The sequence below is a fragment of the Varroa jacobsoni genome, unplaced genomic scaffold (assembly GCF_002532875.2).
Source record: "Varroa jacobsoni isolate VJ856 unplaced genomic scaffold, vjacob_1.0 scaffold_146, whole genome shotgun sequence".
Classification (NCBI taxonomy): Eukaryota; Metazoa; Arthropoda; class Arachnida; order Mesostigmata; family Varroidae; genus Varroa; species Varroa jacobsoni.
Genome location: NW_019213048.1, coordinates 49,565 through 69,607, shown reverse-complemented (window position 1 = coordinate 69,607; position 20,043 = coordinate 49,565). Strand labels below are relative to the sequence as shown.

General features: G+C 38.3%; 3 protein-coding genes and 1 long non-coding RNA gene across 8 annotated transcripts in view; 2 read left to right on the top strand and 2 right to left on the bottom strand.

Annotated features, from left to right (window-relative positions):
• The first annotated feature begins 3,993 nt into the window (after positions 1-3,993).
• Positions 3,994-6,907, top strand: LOC111269335 (uncharacterized). The gene is made up of 2 exons (XM_022848838.1): positions 3,994-5,045; positions 5,663-6,907. Exons 1-2 carry the CDS (start codon positions 4,278-4,280, stop codon positions 6,119-6,121), a joined length of 1,227 nt encoding a protein of 408 aa, XP_022704573.1. The 5' UTR covers positions 3,994-4,277; the 3' UTR covers positions 6,122-6,907.
• LOC111269401 (uncharacterized) overlaps positions 6,556-20,043 on the bottom strand; it is a 15,484-nt gene continuing 1,996 nt past the window's right edge. Inside the window, exons 1-2 of one of the 2 annotated variants that reach the window (XR_002685750.2) lie at positions 7,622-9,656; positions 6,556-7,084 (exon numbers count right to left, since the gene is read on the bottom strand). This is a non-coding gene — a long non-coding RNA (uncharacterized LOC111269401). Of the gene's footprint in view, positions 7,085-7,621; positions 9,657-20,043 lie in introns of those variants that run through there. The other variant, XR_015314565.1, reaches the window with a different exon arrangement.
• LOC111269374 (uncharacterized) overlaps positions 9,659-20,043 on the bottom strand; it is an 11,989-nt gene continuing 1,604 nt past the window's right edge. The window contains exons 2-4 of one of the 4 annotated variants that reach the window (XR_002685748.2): positions 13,235-13,372; positions 12,826-13,029; positions 9,659-12,574 (exon numbers count right to left, since the gene is read on the bottom strand). Coding sequence is in view for 3 of the 4 variants with exons in the window: in XM_022848937.2 (XP_022704672.1) it covers positions 11,801-12,856 (1,056 nt within the window). In the remaining variant the exon portion in view is untranslated. Of the gene's footprint in view, positions 13,030-13,234; positions 13,373-14,440; positions 14,456-15,934; positions 16,050-20,043 lie in introns of those variants that run through there. The other 3 variants (XM_022848937.2, XM_022848958.2, XM_022848929.2) reach the window with 3 other exon arrangements.
• LOC111269342 (protein XRP2) overlaps positions 18,347-20,043 on the top strand; it is a 25,823-nt gene continuing 24,126 nt past the window's right edge. Inside the window, exon 1 of the mRNA XM_022848889.2 lies at positions 18,347-18,578. The gene's annotated coding sequence lies outside the window, so the exon portion shown is untranslated. The remainder of the gene's footprint in view (positions 18,579-20,043) is intronic.

The window sequence follows — 20,043 nt, the reverse complement described above, 5'->3', positions numbered from 1 at the left end:
GTTCGAGAAGGCGGACATAGTGGTGTTTTTGCTTCCAGTCAGGTCCTTATATAGTCTAGGGAATCATAGCTTTCCTGTAGAGTGATATGCTCTACTTACCTAGCTATAAGTGCCCGGAGACCTCACAGTGGATGCGCTGTAGGTTATACCGTCAATAGCTTAATGGATAGCGTATTTGCGCGCTGGTGTTGGGACAAGTGGTGGCCTTGATTCGAATTCGGGCATGATTAATGATATCTTGTTAATTAAGCCACTTGAAGACCGGTATATTTAAGTAATGTTTAGGCATCGCTAATATTATTCTGCTCTATCTCCGTTAGGTAAGCAATACAAAGAAGAGCCTCTTACGGTGTACAGCGCACGTCACCAATGGACCGAGAGCTATTTAGGCTGTCGACAGTCCCTGCTGAGTGACATGAAGGCCTTATACTTTACTGCAACTTCACAGTGATGACAACAACAGAAAAGTTATAGATTTTTGCATATATTGTACTTGTGACCTTCGTCTTAGTCAATGTTAAATGGAGAGTACTAGCAAATGTAGAGATATATTTATATCTAGGAGAAGTTGGTATTTTTTTTTAGATTTCTCCTATCAGCTCAATATTATGGGTCTAATGTTCTTTAAAGTATCATTTTACATCTTTTCGATTCGATTTGTTGTAAATTTTCAGGAGAAAGTGTACCTACACAAATTAAATTTCATCAGGTTTTATTGATGAAGCATAACCCGAGGTTAGACCCAATTAGGTCATACCTGTAATTTTCTACGTATCGAGTTCCTACGGTCTTAAGACACCGTCTCCCTTACCGTTGACCCCTGTCTATATTGGATTTTACTAGACTCAATCCCAATAATAGGTGTGATTTTTCGGGGTTGTAGCAACATGCGCGACAGCATTCAATACCAGGACTCATGTGATTCTAATTTCGAGTGTGTTTAGTATAACAATAAAAACACTGTTTTTAATTTATACGCGTTCTGTTGTATTCAGAAACGAAAATAGCATATCGCGTAGCACAAGGCGGAGCTTGGCACGTGGCCACGTCGAAGCTACGCTTTTGAGCAAGCTCTTCTATAATGCGCATATTTGATGATTTTCATTTTCAACAGTGATAGGACCATTAAGAATAGAAGCTGTTGTCAATAGTACTGGTAATGAAAACGCCGCTATTATCTTCACAGATTAAACGATGGATTTAACTATTTTCTCGGAATTTGCGGACTATTTCAAATCGAGCGTATCTAAAAATCATGAGATGGTAGATAGTCTGATCGACAGACTGTGACGGCAACTGTCGCAGAAGACCTTGAATGAAACGAAAAACAAATTCTACGGGTTCGCCACGTCAAGGTCTTAGTTCTAGTGGGTATTGATTCGTTCGATCAAGCCGGCATTCATAAACCACGTTATCATACACTGACCTTCTCGCTCAACGGGTCGCAGAGAACTTTACGGAATAAGTGGACCATTCAGCCTTACAGTGACGGGAAAGATAAGCTGAAAGTAGACCCACATACACACACCCAATTCAATAAAGTGGGAAGGCATGAAATTATCAATAGATGCTCGCAAACGAACAAAAGCTGGCAGACATCAATTGGCATTACTTTCCATGTCGGCAGACAGAACCTTGTAGTTGAGTCGAACACGTCCTGCGATACTGCTACACGGCACTGCTCACATTACCCTTTGGATGCGTCCATCAGTGGGTGAATATTTTTAATATATATAGGTCGGTTGCTTTGAGTGATCATTTTAGATAGAAGGAAAGGTTCGATCGATTTTACGGCCCTGGCAAACTATGATCATTAATATATAATGCATGCAACGTATTTTCTGACTGCGAGTAAAGTACTCTTAAAATCGCTTTATAAGCATTCCAGAGCCTGTGACGATCGAATGTTTGGGAGTTACTCTGCAAAAATTGCAAACAATAAATACCTATTTTGAAGCAGTCAGCTCCCAGACAACTAGTTACCCCCCACACAAACAGAAACTGATACTCATGTATATGTACTTCTAGCTTATCGATATCGGAGATCAATGCCGTTACGAGGCCTGCCCAACTTCCCGACAGTTCTTGATGCTTTGACTTGCTAACAGATATGCAGCATAAGGCCAGTACGCATGGATGGCATGACCAAACGCGTTGACAAACTGCGAAAATTAATTCACTTCTGTCAGCTCTTTACAGGGGCTTTGTAAGCGAGAAAATAGTTCCTTAACAAGGAATACGGTTGCCTTAATGAATTTCTTTGCGAAACGCCTCTTTTTAGTTATAAGAATGTATATCATAATATAATAAATTCCAGAAGCTATTATTCGTTTACGACACATATTGAATTTTGCCAAATCGCAGATGAGCTTTAGGGTCTGCACGACAGGAGGCCCTTCGTTGTTCCAAGCGAGCTCTTCACATAACGGAGTTTCGGAAAAATCTGCAACGAGAAGCAGCGATATCCTGCAGCGGATAAATAAGTACTACGATTTCGTTCCGATCTTTCATTTCATAGACACCGTAAATCAATGACTGAAAATGAACCCAATAGGTACTTCGCACCAGGCCAGTTGCGTCAGTGCCTCTCTTTCGAGAACAGTAGTTTTAAATACACTTTTTAAAAATATGATCCTTATTCTGTCTCGAATTTTAAAATGTGCCGTCACCGTTCATCCTGGCAATTTTCACTTAGAGTAATAACGCTACAGAAATTACCGAGATGAGCGGCTCGATGCTAGACATGAGTCTCTTTGAGATCTTCGGTCTATTACCAGCGATGAAGCTGCGTCTCCAAAAAGCAAACGAATCGTGAGATGTTTCGTGTTATTAGCGAACTTAACCCGCTATATAAACGCAGTTACAACTTTGCTATTTGCTTTTATGTGCCTTTCGAAATATACACAAATGGAAGCTATAACCAAATATAATTTATTACTCGACACGGCTCTATGGAGGATTGACAATCACTAAAAACAGGGTCAACCCAGATAAACAATTACAAAGATATTAACTCTATTGGCGCATCAATTTAGTAAAGACCACCGATTCATACACCTCTACACAAGTATCTACATTAACGCCTACGATCAACGATACGACAAGTATCTACGATTAACGATCTACATTAATTACCTGATGAACTATGATCGTGCATCTATTATAGTTCTACCATAGGCATAGTCAACTTGAACCGGGGCATTTCTATTAGAGCGAGTGCTGAGTAAACTATCTACACATAACAAAGATTCAGGCGAAAAACTTTATCTATCCTTCCATCTGCAGACCTGCTAAGTAACGCCTAAAAATAACAATGTTTATTATGTTTGTGTGCCCTGCTAAAAAAATGATCGGTCGCTATGTGTGCAAATTGTCCTTTAATGATTCAGCGCGTATAAAAGCACGGGTGTGTTTTATGGCGTATTAAAATAGCCTTGACCAATATTTTGCGTTGGCTGGCCCAATCAAACTCTGTCTTTAAACGTTTGCTATTCTGAAAAAAGTTACAGGAAAAAATGATGATGACACATGGTAAATGCGAAGATCAATATGTAGTCAAAGCCTTAGGGGTATATCGTGCAAGTTACTTTGAATATAAAACACTTGAGAAGCTGCAGCGGTCTAGAGTACCTACTGAATTGAATATTTCTAACACTTACTCTCTAATAGATTGTATTCGTAAGATACGTGATTCAAGCAAAATGGTAGCACCACTTCATACGCTAGAGATATCTTCTAGCTAGCATCTATCTTCTGCAAAGAGTCTCTTTCAAAATTTCTTGTATGAAGATGTGCGTTACTTCAAGCTCGTTTACATTGTTCTTAAGGCCAAAAAGACCCCGGCCGAAAGGACCTTAAAGCTCAGGTGCGATTTGGCAAACTTTAGCAAAGGCCAAAAGCAGATGATATCTCCTGGTTTGACAAACAATTTGATTGGCCCTAAATACGTATCTGAGTGAACGTGTTATCAACTGTATATTAATTAGCTAGCAGGTAACGTTCAATACGCCTATGTGGTCTGCTCAAAATATGGCCGACCACCACATATGCACAGTTCGTCTTTCAGTGGTTCACAGTACTTCACGAATTTCATTAGTATAGTTGTAGGCATACGTCTGTGTTCTATTTTATGTTAAAGTGACTCTGTGGTATCGTTCGAACGAGCAGTAATCATCGTATTTATGACGCACCGTATCACGGTTGCTGGCCCACACGAACCGTGTCTTTAAGTGTGCGTAGCTTTATTGCTTTAGGCGGAAAGGTTGAAAAAAGCAATCATGGCATTTTATACCGCTGAAGATCGAGAGGCGATTGCGACCTCAGAAGTTTATGGAATTACTTACCTTGAAAGCAAAGCATTTGAGAGCTTGCGGCAGTGCCAAGTTCCTACAGAGTTAAATTTTATGGACACCCACATACTGCTATACTGCATTCGGAAGATGGTTGATCGGAACGCAATAATAGGACTAATCCATGTGTTGAGGGATATCGCTGCCTCTCGAAGCAATTTTTTCCAAAGTTCCTTGTGTGAAAATGCACATTATTTCGAGCTCATCAACATCGTCCTCTATGTGAAAGAAATTCCTGCTGAAGAAACTTTGGAGCTCATGCACAACTTGGTAAGGTTTAAGGAATGCCGAAAGCGGATGATAACTTCTGGTATTTATCATGCCCTGGCAGACATACCAGTTAACCATAAAGAACATCTTCCAAGAAGGGCCATCAGGGCAGTCCTGTCCTTGCTGAAAGAGCTGTTCTGTAGTTTGCGTCCTGACGAGAACGACTACAAGATATTGGCAGAAGCAGATATATTCTCACATTTTGTAGAATCATTTAGAGATGAGATTAAAATGCAGACTCGTTATCTGCCTCAATTCTGGGAGGGCAAAGTCGACAAGTTACCCACCCGAAGATACCGCCTAGTCGTTAATATCGAGCAGCAAGGCCTGTTGGAAAGTTGGGCAGACTTATTCACAGCATTAATCGCCGACGTTCAAAAACTGGAGATTCACAGGCATGAACACCAGTTTCTATTTGCGTGGGAAGTAAGTAATTGTCTGGTAGCTAAATGCGAATCAACGTCGTTCGTTTTGTGGTACCCATTTTCATAAATTTATGTGAATAAATTGAAACAATCGAGTAGTATAACTATAAACTCTATGGCCACTGTTATCTAATGCATAATGATTTAGAAGTTAAAATGAAATTTACATAGTCGATAGAATTTCCTGCATGTTTACTTAGTTAAAAATAAAAGTTAATAAATAAACTTTTATTTTTAACTAAGTTTTATCTGGCATTGCTCAAAAGGTATACTCATTATAATTGATTCAATGATTCCACATTGGCTTTTCAGATCAATGTACAATGTAAAGTTTCTTAGTTATTAATTGGAGTATCTGTGATTTGTAGATCGAAAACGGTAACTCACTATTGAGAAAATGGGTAGAATTTGTCGGTTTTTTTTGTGTATCGTGCCGTATGACCGGTGACAATGTATGAATTGTGCTAAGTTCTGGTAACTGATATCAGCCAATGTGAGTTTGACTGTTTTCTGCTTTACTATATGTCCTGCACATTTACTGAAACTAAACGTGACAGTATTATACCTCGTCACTTGATTACCTTGTGCGTTTGTCAATGTGTATGTGTGTTGTTTTAGCTCATCTTCCCAATTGCCCTAAAGCTAAATGGACCGTTAGTCCTGCAAAGGTTCCTGACACTGATCATACAAGGAGATCGAGGTGTGCGAACGTGGTTTATTAATGCCGGGCTGATTGAAAATATATTTGAGCAATATCCATTGAAGCCGGTTGCTGAAAAAGACGATCCTTTAGAAATTGTCCTGTACATAATTCACAGACTTCTGCAAAAGCTGTCTCCACATCGAATTAATCAAAGCGCTCAAACTTACTTTGTCCTTACGCTTGAGTCATTTGGCCTAAGGCGTGCTCTAAAATGGGATCATCCTACAAAGCTAAAAAAAATATACGGGGAAATTACCGCAATGTTTGAACCGCTACTGGCTAAGGCTTATGAACAAAGAGAGGGCAATATACGCAGGCCTAAGATTAAAGGGTCGCGCCTGTTCGCGACATATGAATTTGGGGAAAGTTTTTAATATACTTAATTACAATATTGCAGTTATTATAGTGAAGAATGAATCGTTAAATCGAAGTAAACCGGCGGATTCTGACGACACCTATTTGATAGAAAGAAAAGCTCGTATCGCTGCAACTTGTCAAATATTGCATACCTAAACTTGTCAAATATTCAGATAGAAGAATTTTCTCGAAATTGTGGAATATGAGACTTTAGCTAAAGATGTTAAATCTTATTTTGTCATATCACTAAGATGATAAAAAGACGAGGCAATGTTATTGTTATATACCGTTCGTAAAGATTTTTCAGAGAATGCTCACTCTCATGTTAAAACCTCTAGAAGGCAACTTCTATAAACGAAGCCGTTTACTACCTTAGTATTGTTAATGGAGTAAGTTTTTATATGACTCGCGATTTCATTTTAATAACGTGATTTTAATTTACTACTTAAACTTTCATAGTCTTTCAAATGCGATAGTTTGTCTATACGTATAGCTGCATGCGGTCATGTATCCAGAGTCGTAACAACGGGACGTTTGAAACTATAGAACTAGAGTTCAAATTTCGCATGAACTCTTGTAGAGGCTCCCATAGTGAACGCTGTTGATGAAACAATCCATCTGTCATATACGCTTGTTTCCGCTTCATATGTATACTCTATAAAAATGTTGTAAAAGTAACATTTCGTTGTTAAAGAGCTAATATTGTCAAAAATACGCAATACTCTACGATTGTACTTGTCGAAAAAATGAATCTTTCTAGATCAAATAAATCCCAACTTACCGAAAGTGGTAGTTACCACTAATAGCAGAAATTATTTATCTTATAGCTCAAATCTATAACTAGAGATATTATAAAGTTGCATTATATTAGATAGTGAAGCTTTTATGACGAAAACATACCGTGACGTATGTTGGAGAGATTCCGTTACCCCATATAGGTCCATCAATCAATATATGATGATTGATAATTTGGTGGCTATCTAAAAATAAAAAAGAAACGTAAATTGACGTAAGTTACATAACAAATAAAAGGCAGCCGAATGTTTTAACCAATTAGCTCGATAATAGCATCGACACTTTCTGGGGTTCTTTATGCATAAATTTGCCTTGACAATTGCCCCACTGAGCCTATTGCTGCTAAGCATTTTTGCCACCGATGAAAATATTGCTGAACCCTGTGTCTGGTGCAACTGGTTTAAACCCACAAATGGATCATTTAAGCTGCTGCAAATTTTCCCTCTTTTTTAGTTACAACAAGTCATTAAAAAGTAAGTAATTTTTTCAAGAGATTTGTTCTTTGGTATCGGTCCTACACTGACTCTAATTGTTACTTGGCATTTTCTATTTTCTCTATATAAACGTCTGTGGACGGCTCTTAGCTTCGAATTTTGATCCGCCGAATAACGACTGCTCTGTCAATAGACAGAACTGAAATAGATAAATATAAAAATATAAATTATATGCTAATAATTATATTGAATCATCCCTTAATGTAATCGAAGTTAGCATTAGCTTACCTGTCAAACACGTCGCAATGGATGTATAACTTCTCCAGTTTGAACTTCTTAAGATTTGGATTAACAAAAAACAACTATATATTAAAAAAAAAGAGAGAGAGAGAGAGAGAAACCAGACTCATTCCAGAAACCTTTTCCATTGACTCCGTCGTTACCGTCTAAATTGACCCTCAGGCATTCGAATGACAGCGAGCCACCCAGTTATTCTACCGCTAATGAACGCTACCGAACCTTGTGGGCAGCCTTGATCGAGCAGGCCACTTTATCCCACTATCTTATATGGGTAACTAGCAAATCCCATTTACGCACCATACAATGGCGTTCCCATAAGGCGGCAACTTAGATAAAAGTAGGACGATTAGAACGGGGTCACTTATTAGCGCATTAAGGGAGGATGGAACACCTGCGTAGATCTCGGAACGGTATCGACTATAAGGTTCACTCTATGGTCGAGGGTGCAAGCGTCTTTCGCTGATTGTTCAAAGAAAGGTTTGCGGTCAAAGCTTAGCTAGCGAAAAAATACGCTTCCAGTTCAAGAGGAAGAGAAGATAATTATGCAAAAAGGTATTTATAAAATAGATATAAAAATAACACCTAGTAAAATACAATTGTCGTTATTGTTCGAAAATAACAAAGTCACGCCTTTACTTACGTTTTATTCACTGTTGCATAAACGTCTCTACATAAGTTGTAAAACACATCTCTGGGTTACTGTCATCACACACGTTTCTCTTATACATCCAAATACCTCGTCCTTCATCAATCGCCCCTGATATAAATAATGTTCTCATCTTACAATGTAACAATAACTTGACTTGAGTTGCTTAAGATATTAGTTTGATTTCTAGACTAACAGAATATGTCTCGATATAAATGCACTAAGTTCACCACACATCATATTGAATAGTACATTTATTGTCACAATGGAGATGTGGCATATGAAAAAACACTATATAATATACGCATATTTACTTGCGTTAAGGAGCGCGGGAATATCTATGGTGGATTATTAGGTGCCAAGGGTCAACAGGATGAGTTTCGAAGCCTCCAAACGCACTTCAATGATTTCTTTCTTACTTCGGGATTCGTCGGTTTTGCATGAAGGTCGATGTTCACCAACATGATAAAAGCGGGTACATGTGGATGCACATGAGCGATCAACGGCAATCAGAAGTTACAGTACCAAATTATACCCCCAATCATTACATGCATGCCTTCTTAGCATCTCTTTAGATAACTATACTATCAATATATTTATTTATATCAGTTGTAAGTTCGCTTGTTCTCCATTACTTCCATCCTTTAAAGAGGCAATATGGCATGCCCTGCTTTTGATTTTTTTTAACGATAACGAGGTTAGGTTTGCTAGGGCAAATCACTAAGTACAGAATTGCCGAAAAGCTTCGAGGGCGCTTGCTTTATTGCGTTTTTAGCAGAAGGAAGTACGGCTGAAACGTCTTTGAATTCCTTAATCTACCTTGTAGGTTTTAAAAGTGATTCGAGGTTTGGGTCTCCGGATCCCCTAGTTGTATACACGCTTTATTTGGCGCCTCCCTGTTAAACCACACGCCCGCCGGTATTGCATACACTTGGAGAAGTAGCAAAACTTTTTTCAGTTAGTAAATGCCGCAGGTCTTTGCTAGTTCCAAGCATCATATAAACATGTAAGAATGTAAGTACTAAAATATTGCCCTAAGGTGATCGAGAAGACGGTGTGTTAGACGCTAAGAAGCAATTGTATTTTTCCCAGTGCCTTAAAATAATAGATCAGACTTTTGGTACATTTTAACTATATGAAATATGTATATATTTTTAAGTCAAGCTAAACAAAGTTATATGATATTTGTCTTATATTATATATAGTCTTAATATATTTGCCTGATTTAGTTTGATAGCGTATATAAAATGCGCTAACTATACATATGTTGTTCGGACCGTTATTCATGTTATGTATAAGTTAATGAAAATTAATAAATTACTCGTTTTACTATGTGCTATATAGTCCATGATTTTTTTGCTATAAAAAAAACACAATAGTTTGTGTCTTCATGTGGAGTACAACATGTAAATATTTATTGGCAAAATAATAAAAAATAGAAAATGTTTCTTATTCTGGTAACAATTCGATTAAAACCTACTAAATGCTAAAAAAAAATTGTTATAAAACATTTCGATCATAGAAAAGTAAATAAATAACGACACACTTAGTCTCTGGTAAGGTCCTGGAAACAGTCAATATCGACTCGATCAATCACTATGTCGAAGAAGCGTCGGTCGAAAACCGAGTCGACATGAAGCGTTAACTTCATTCTTGCGACGCTATCGGAAAAGCTTTCCCAAAATCTAGCCGTTCAAGCTACGTCCCTGGGGCAGTTGGTCGAGGTTGACTGTAAATAGCCATTATTGAAAGGTCATTGTGTTGTATTATAGAAACTTTACACGTAGAAATATATGAACAGAGTTTTGACGATAAAGAACGCACGACTACTGCGATTTCTATAATAAGTCTAATCGCCTATAAAAAAGTACGGCCTGCTTCCTAATTGGAGTTAAAAGCTTGTTCAAAGTTGGTAGACCCAATAAAACGAGAATTTAGCCAACCGCTTGGGGTTGTCAGCACTGTTCAATGAACTTGCTGCGCGAAGGGTTACGAAAAAAATCGAAGAACTTACCCCGACCAAAACCTAAATCGCAGCTATTAATTGTTGATAGAAGTTGACGTATATCGCGCTAATGCTGCCATTTAATCAATGATGTAGTTATGACAGAATAATCAATGCTCCTCTTTACGTTCGTTAAGTGTGAACTACTTTTAAATCGCATTCGATTGTTTCTGTAGAACGGGGAGTTGCGAAGACGACCCTCAAAAGCACCTAGCATATCTGTCTTGTCAGCTTTGAAAATCTTTAAATTTGTTTATTTTTATTTTTTCTAAATATTAGAAAACTGTAAATGTACGCTTCAGACAGCAGACCATACGCACGGATACGATAGTTTTTGGCCGTTATTACATGAATCATTCAGAAGTTATAATTCCATCATTAAGATCCTTGTCGTGTAAGAACTTCCATTTATTTGCTTGGTCTTAACTATAACATGTATTGTGTTACAACGTTACACTGTTTTTATTTACTAAGAACGTAAGTAGTAACATGTTTATTTATGACTGAATCTACATTATGGTATTCACACGGTTAGATATTAGCCACAAGGTTAAATATGAGATCGGTAAGCGGATCTACAAGTTCTGGTAATAGAGACCTTAGTTCAATATGATGAAAAACAGGAAAAGGCCATCGGAAGGGAAGAGAATCCTTTATTCCTAGGAAATCTTCTTCAGTGATGTGCTGTGTAATTTTGTTCATGTTTTTTAAACAACTAGTATACGAAAACGTAATTAATAATTGGTACAAATCTTTATTATTTATGTATAGCCTACCAAGTATATAAAGTAATCATACGGTTTAGTTCGAATTTTTGACTCTCCCACATGAGCATCCTATGCAAACGAGGGCTAAAAAAAATTGCTAAACAAAGTATCACAAGAATTTTCCTCCCTGAACCTCGAAGTTACAATTCTATTAGCTGCGGTAGTTATGAGTGGGATAACCATGCCGACCATCGCCGACTTCATGTAACAGAGACCAAAACGAATAAGTTAATAAGAACGAGTAAAAGACTCGTTTAAATGAATAATAATCACCAGTGAGGCTATGGACCTGTATCAGCATCGAATAATGTCCTAAACATGATAAATATTTTAACGAAATGCTATACACAAATATATAAATATCTTCTATATACGAAAAATGTTTATTTTGTTTACATATTCCTCTATGAGCCATCCTGTCTTGGTAATGACAGTCAAAACTGAATAGAATAGAGCTCATAAGTATATCCATTCTTTAATCAGTACAACGACAGTCGAATAATAGCATTATGGACGACTATTATATAAAATATTAAATTATAGAAAATCTTTGGTATCAAGAGATACGCAGGAGCGCCTTCATTTTTTCTTTCACATAGCATAATCACTATATTTAGTTTTGGCCCGGTGTTTATCACGCAATATACAAACTCGACATGGCGTCATACATACATATGTATATAGTTAGATTCAAACACCTCCAAACGATCTAGCCGATAGGTCTGTGAACGACATCTAATAAAAAATGGTCAATGATCGAAATTATCGTAACGAGGCGTAGCTGAAATCTGCCGCTGGCCACTGGTTCGTCCAAAGGTTAGGCGTTGAAACCCACGGCCGACTGGCTCGGATTCTACTACCAAGTGAGTTCTTACCAGTGCCTGGTATGACATCACGTCTGGGGCTTGCGGTTCACCAGAAGCGTCTTCTGCTGCAATCTCGTTGTCGGTCATTTTTTTCAGTAGTTCGACGGAAGTCACAACACTGCGAAGCCCTATGTTACTGCAATAGTTTTCAAACTGCTCCTCGATTGTATGTGTGAGCCAGTTCGGCGTATAAAGCAGGTATGATGGAAATTCGATGTGCTGTTTGAATTTTCGGCGGGTAACGACATAATTGATGAAGGCATTTGGTTCTTTAATCTCTTCCTTTTCTAGACTATTCGATGCCTCGTGAAGTTTCCCAGGAACTGGATAGGATAGCACGAACAAATGTGCCGCAGAATTAACAACGGGACATCGGTACAAGTCGTTTATCTTGGACGAATGCTTTCGCACAAATTCAACGAGTTCCTGCTTAAATGTATCTTTGCCGGCACGATGTATTAGAGAGAGTTTTGGATCGCCCCCAAGATTAAGAATCCTGTACGCAGGAAGCGTTCGATCGTACTCAAGATTCGCGAACATACCGGAAAAATGCAAGACGCCCGCGGCTGATCCACGCGAATCTCTTTCAACGAAGAAATCTTGAAGGGAGAAGTCACCATACGGATCCTGGACAAAGTCCTCTCGATTGGGTACGAGCTGAAAGCAAAAAGGCGTTGAACCATTTGTGTCTTTGAAGTGCATGGCGATAGAGTCGGTCGCATCACGAAACTGTATTGTTATGGTTGAGGGTACGCTGCAGGTGCACTGCCGATACGTACGAAGATCGCGGATAAACCGCACTCCATACGGTCTTAACCACTGTACAATATCGGCATCTAGTTCATCTTCCTGACTAGATGTATCTTCTAACGGAAAAAACGAATCCGAACTTCGACTACTTCCTATACCTGACATACTGAAAGACCGCTCAGAGTTCATCGATAAAAGTGGCGGCAGCAGCAGCGGCGGCTTGTAAGGTGTTGCGTTTCGAGTGAGAGAGTACGAATTTGTTTAGTCAACGATGGCAAACGAAGGGGCTTTCGCTCCTGGCCCTGCCGACATTTGGCCACAACTCCAATAATAAAGGGGACGGATGGCTATTATCCGTGATTCTGGAATGAGGACGCATGACGCGTAATTAATTATTATTTCAATGTTCGTTCACTGGCAATACTATCAAGAATATCAAAAGCATTTACTGCTAATGAAAAGCAACAAATTGTTTCATACATTGGAGCATATCGGGCATGCCTAGTTGTACAATAAATGATCGCATTTTGGCATTGCCGCATATATGCAGACTATAGTTTTGCTTACCTCGTAATGCTCCGGTTACAAAAGAGTCCTTTACCCTGCTCTGATCTGAAATTTTCCAGGGTACACGTGACGTTGTCGCCGCTCATACGCGGCAATTAAACTACTCCAAATAGAAAAACCGAATTCAATTCAGGTACACTTGAAATGTTCAGAAATACGTGACATTAGCGCATTTGATGATATTTAGTATTCACAATACCATAATCGAATATGGCCATTTTCATACGGCACAATAAATACATCCACTATATAGTCGAAAAGAATCGTGTGTTTTGTTCCTTGCAATTTCTTACACGTTCTAAAATTATGGGTCATATATAACGACCCAGTCATTTATAACGAGTCTTTATAACGTTACTTAATATAAGAAAGGCGCGCCGGGTTAGCTAATTATGTTTAGTTGAACTTTTTGCTATAATACAGATAAGAGGTACTTTGATTTGAATTTAAGTAAGTAAATCAGATATTGTCAAACGTTGCATTAGTTAGAAAAGTACAAGTCTAATAGATACAAAAGGAATAAAATTGACAAAATAGCTTGTTTTTTATTTTGCATTTGCCATGTGAACTTTATTATTCTATCGGTGACGTTGTTTTCCCTCTCTTAAGCTTAGACTTGGATCAGAAATAGATCAGGTTAGACTTGTATATATTATTTGTCCGATTTTGTATGTTTGTGCTACCGATTGTCAAATTTAGTTATTAAAACACCGCATGTCACTCAGCAGTAACGTTAACTGTACCTTATTACTATATTAATAAGAAGGGCAGTGTTCGTATATCCAAGATTAAATATGACCATATTTTTTCCCATTTTCTGGTAAAGCGCATACCAATCGAATTGCGTTCACCGATACTTCTATGCGGCCCTGTTCCTTACGGAAAAATACATTTTAACTAATAGATTATATTACACAGCCAATGTGATTACTTTGCGAATCACTACAGTATAGCAGTGCAGGACGTACAGAGACTGACTGTGCATAAACGCAATATAAATTGATTAAGCTCTTATACAAAACAGTACATCTCAATCGCAACGGGCGACTCCTATGTTGTATTACCACGATGATATGATCCCGATTATTGACTTCCGCAAAAGAATGACAATTGAAAGTATATTTATTTATCAGTATATCGAATTTTTCTAATTAACGCCATGACCACAATCATATTATTATCTGATACGAAATATTCAACAGTTACCTGCTCACTTTGGTCCCATAACGTTTTTCCATTAGGTATAAGTATCTGACGAAATACAGTTTACCCACATACAGTTTGCGAGATGGTTATAGGAATAGACCCTTTTTTACACCAGATGTGAACAAGTGTCCCCCCCCCCAGGAGACAAATAGCCAGATAAATTCACTTCGATACAAACTTGTGAAGCTGTGATGTGAAACACGAAAACACAGGAAAGTGAATGGGGCAACAAGTGTCAAATAAAGGCAAGAGCAGCGTTCGATCATAAGTTATTCAACTTAGGACGGCACTGGACATATGTACGAAAAAGAGGATAATACAAACTGTTTCAGCTAATTTGGAACTGAAAGGAAAGTCATCTGTACCAACGAGCGTCGTAAACATACATACTCGTGTGTTGTGCTACTATAGAAAGAAGTGCGCTCATAAACATTATTCGAATGCTGCATTCTGATAGAGCGCCTGTCATGCATTTGCCGCACAGCTCAAACTGTGTACGGCGGATTCGAAGTAATGGCTTTTTAATTGTAGACCTAATAAAAGAACCTATGCGATTAAATCCAGCATTAGTTGGATGCGACTTTCTTCGCGCCGTAAAGGACACACAGCGGGCCTCGATAAAGTCGCAGGAAACTGACAAAAATATGTTTTATCTAAGCGTAGATAACAAATAAGGAAACGGCTCATATCAACGTTGTATAAACATTTACGAATATGCATCAACACAATTGCCCTTGAATTCACCAGTATATAGATAGTACAAGTGTCTGGTCCGGATTTACATTTAATTAATATATGAGAAAGCCAGCTTGTCGGGAGCTATGTTCTTGCTACAGCAAGATAGCAATAATGATGCTACCTAATTTTAAGAAAAATGAATGAGTCTGAACACAAAAAAAACTGAATTATTTCAGGACAGCTCAGCTTTAAACAGCACGCAAACAACAGAGGCATATAGAAAATGTGGCCAAAGGACGAGCTCATGCAAATTTCCTCGTGAACAGCTTTGTTTGAGCATAACTCAGTTAATGGGTAAGCTGCAATATAGATTACTAAAAAGTAATAATAACTTGATTCTCAAGCAGAGCGTCTACCCATGGGTTAATGTTCAATTGGTTTAACACATAAACCAACGCAACGCGTTAGCTATTTATATGAAAATATATGTAGACTATTTACCATGCGTTCTATACTGCCGATGTATTCTTTCAGTCGCAATAGAGCTGCAGTTATTTCTATTGGCGCTTGACCTCCATAAAAACCACCAACTGTGACTACGTCTCTGTGTTTTTGACGAGATATTGGTTACTGTTAACACTAATTTCTAGTTTCAAAAAGAAACTGTATTGAGGTACGTTGTACCTTAATAAATAATTTCTTTTCTACGACGAAAGTACAATCTAAATTCGAGGCATAGTAGATCTACTACGAGCAGCAAAATAGTATCATTTTATCTAATGGACACAATAAGTGACTAAGCGCTTCGACACGTACCCTTTTTTTGCACGATCAGAAATCCCATTTGAATGTGATACAATATCTATGTTCCGAGTTAAACGTTTGGTATTTCGGCCGATACTGGATGGCTAGCTCCCAGCACGAGACTGTCGAACCTAGAATGTGGTATGATCACATTTCTTCTTGCTTAATACTTTTCCAAGTAATATTTATCGTATAGACTTCGCTGTGCATATGAACGGTTTCTTAAGCACTCCACATTCAGTTCCAGGAGTTGTCTATTGATTTTCATTTGTTCATCATTATCTAGTTATTATTATTTAAAAACGGGATATTACCACTTAGATTGATTCTGGAGGTGGAAACGGTAGTCAAGACCTTCCTTAGCAGCATTTTGAATTTCGTTTTAGAATCTATAATTAAATCAGACTAATTAATAATTATTCAACAATGCTAAACGAGCAGGTTTACCACAACCTGATTTACAACATTTAGCTAATGATTATTTAACAAAGATTTCTTCAGGGATTTAAGCAAGAGATAAATTTAATGAGAAACGATTAGCTCAAATGGTCAAAAAATGCTATACGATTTTTAATGATTGTAGGAAAGGCGGAGTTATCGTTTGTACCTTCGCAAGGATACGAAATGATGAATCAAGGAAAGAAACGAAGTTCACCTGAACAGATGGCAGAGACAAACAGAATCATTTTCCCAACTGTAATAGAACCTAAGCGAACGAGTAGTTGAAGCGAAAATGGCGTCATGTCATATATTTCTAATCGACTTGCCCTTTGCTTTTCCGTTGTTCGAAGCTATCCAGTGAGTAGCTTCCTTGTTTTCGGCTCATAGTTACATATGTTAGGTTGTTACAAGGGAATATGACGGACTTAGTAGGTGGGCTAACACGTGTTAGAAAGATTCTTTTTCTACACACTTGTTCTAGCTCTTATGTAATTACAGGTAATTTCGTCTACTAGCGGCATGTACTTCACAAATCGTTCTATTCCTCTCAAGGGCCCTGTTATTTTCCATCCACCCAACTGGAGCGATCATGCTATTTTTCTAGATTCGAAATTAGAACACTAAGACAATCTCCACGAAGTGATTGGCTTACTCAATTCTTGCTTAATTTAGAAAGATCCCTCTTGGAAAAGTAACCTTTCTCGAAAAATTATTCTACAATATTGCAGGATGGAGTGCAGAGATATCTGTCGCCTCTGGGTCTGTTCATAAATGTTCTAACGTAAGACATCTGCTTCGAGATATGTTGTTCGCGCCATAATGTTTTATCGTGAATCAGACGCAGCTGGAAAAAATCGCAAAAGGCGTTTAGTTCTTTAAATGATGAGCATATGTATTTATTTTATATTATTGACCTTCTTTATCCTCTTTATGGGTTGAGTGAACGAAACACAGTTAACTATAGTAACATGCATGTAGTGACAGTGAGCCGATTTCCGAAAGTTTGATCCGTGCTTACTTGAAAATTCATTGGCAACCCCGGCAAAGGCTCATCGCAACGCTCCGTCTAATCTACGAGAGGCAGAAAACGGGCCCTACACAATAACAGAGCTTTCCGCAGGGGAAAGTTTGCAGGGCGCACTGGTAACAAGCTCTTAAGCGAATATACCGGACGCGTGCATGTATTGGATACTCTAATGTTATGTATATACCACTGTAACTATGTAACAGTTTCTAGGTGTTTTTAAATGACTAATCAACCTTTTTTGCTGTAATAGGCTTGTAACTATACTGTTACTGTCATGGTCAAAAAAAAAGTGCTTGCGACTGTATTCTGGCACCTGCATACATAACGTATCATATATATATTTAGCAGCTTGAATGTTTAACAAAAGAAAAAAAGGCTAAAAATAAAGGTTAAACTCTTATTAAGGTTACCGTGGCAAAGTAGTTTTTATCCCATGTAAAACAAATTATCAGAAAAGAAACCGTTGAACTTTGCCTCAAATGTATGTCGATGCCGAGTGCGTTCCGCCTGAATAGTCATAGCTATTTTGTTGACTTTATCACTTTGCCCTTCCAAGACAAGAACACAAACGGGAATCGCCTGTCGCCATCGAATCAAGATACCGTTGTCTGGACTACGGAGCCAAAGCACAGCCGTGTCTTTGTATTATACGGATGCGATATCTAGCTGAATCTCTATGTTGCAACAATATCTCTGGAAAACCCACCGTAGCAGTGGTTGCGTAGTGAAGACGCATATTTCACCAATATCGCAGCTTTTATTCGACAGCGGGAAGCAACGTGGAGGTTCTACGTGTCGATAAGTGACGTGACTGCCTTGTTGTCGATGGCATATTTATCGAGTGTTATAAGCACGACGAGAATATTATGTGTCGCCATAGTTCCGCCACCTGTGCAGACGACGGCGCCATTGTTTACAAAGTTATTGGCGCCAATTCACAAGGTAACTAGACACTCCGTATAGAAAACGGACTGCTTGATATATTGGTAACGAAGAGCGGGACAGATAATGTGTCCTGTGTTGCAAAACATTGCGAGTGTGCGACAAGTAACTAAAAGAGTCATTTTAATTAAGAATATCTATTTGTGCGTTCTGTCTGAATAAGTAGATAAGCTGCACAAATCATCATCGGCTCGATGAGTTAAAAAAGTGGACGACTTTTACAATTGCGTGAAGTAGACGATACGGGTAAGCGGAAAATCAGAATCTGTAGCCGATTGTAGGCACAATTTGTGTATAGTCAAACTCAAATGATGGACAATCAACTTAGAAATACTAAAAGTATTGTTGTTATGAATATGATTAATGTTCGCAAGCTAATTTGAAGTCAGTTGCGCTAAAAACTTAAATTTGAACTTAATAGATCAGTTGAGGGGATCGCAGTTGGTTCAAAGAGACACCGCGTACATATATGCCAAGGGCGATTCAGTGTGACTGACGCAGTGTGTAAAAAGAAATTCTGCGGGCTACTGCCACTAGATCACTGTTTAAGCGTCTTAACTCAATAAAGTTATGGACAGAATGATCATGTTGTTGGTTTATTTACATGTACTGAAACCGAATCATCTGAAAGTCTGAATTGTTGCCGTCATTTTCAATCTGACTGTATTGCCTATTGACGTGAGGAGGGGGGGGGGTCTCAAAAACTGATTCACTGGCAGTTTTCAAGAAAAATTATTTACGGTTTAAACGTACATTATGCACCTGCATATTTCAAAAGTTCAATTATGGCTAACAATCGAGATTGCTTTCTTTATGCAAAAGGGGGGTTATTAATAGTCTATTAACCAGCCAATAGGGACGCTACACACCTTCCACCACCGTGTTCGACTCCACAAGTTCAGTTGAGGTAGAGGCAAAAGTACGCGGGAACTGCCTAGCCCCTACGGGGAAAAGTACTTGAATACAACAGATCGAAACTCTGTGGGTACATGTGCAAGGTTTTCAGGTTGCAGTGGACAGCGGTACTATCATCGATGCTAACATCACTAAAAGCGTCACGACTATTGCCTGAACAGTTTTCCATAGAGAAGCTATTGATGTCAAAGAAAATCAGTCATTTGCGTTCGTCCTACTGAAGCAAGCAACTGATACGTAATGTTTGCATAATGTAATTTAATTAGGCACAAAGAACAAATTCTAGGCACACAGCAGGATCACATACCGCTACACCGCATAATCCTTTAATCATCGTGGAACTCACGAATGCTCTTGCACTTTATTATATAAACAAGACGCTTTGTGATATAAGTGACAGAAAATGTCGCATAGTATTAGAAAAATATTATAATGTCTCACTTTACGTACGTTATTTCGGAGCAACCGAAAGATGCAGACATGTCGAAAATACTGCTATATGCTTTGATAATTATTACTTGTTAATGATCATTCACCTGGTTTTTGTTTTAACAAACCAAAATTTAACCATGTCTGGGGGAAAGGCCAAGTACTAATTCAGCTCTGGAAAGTATTGGATGTCTAATACAGCGCCTAAAGATTTATTTATACGACACACATTTTTAATACATGTTACGTCCCCCTTCTTCTCCCCACACACACACTTCTGTAAAACGCATCACACAAGAATCATGAGCATTATTGCAGAGAACGCATTTTATGAGACCAGGGACGAGTTTTTTAGAGAGTTGGAAGT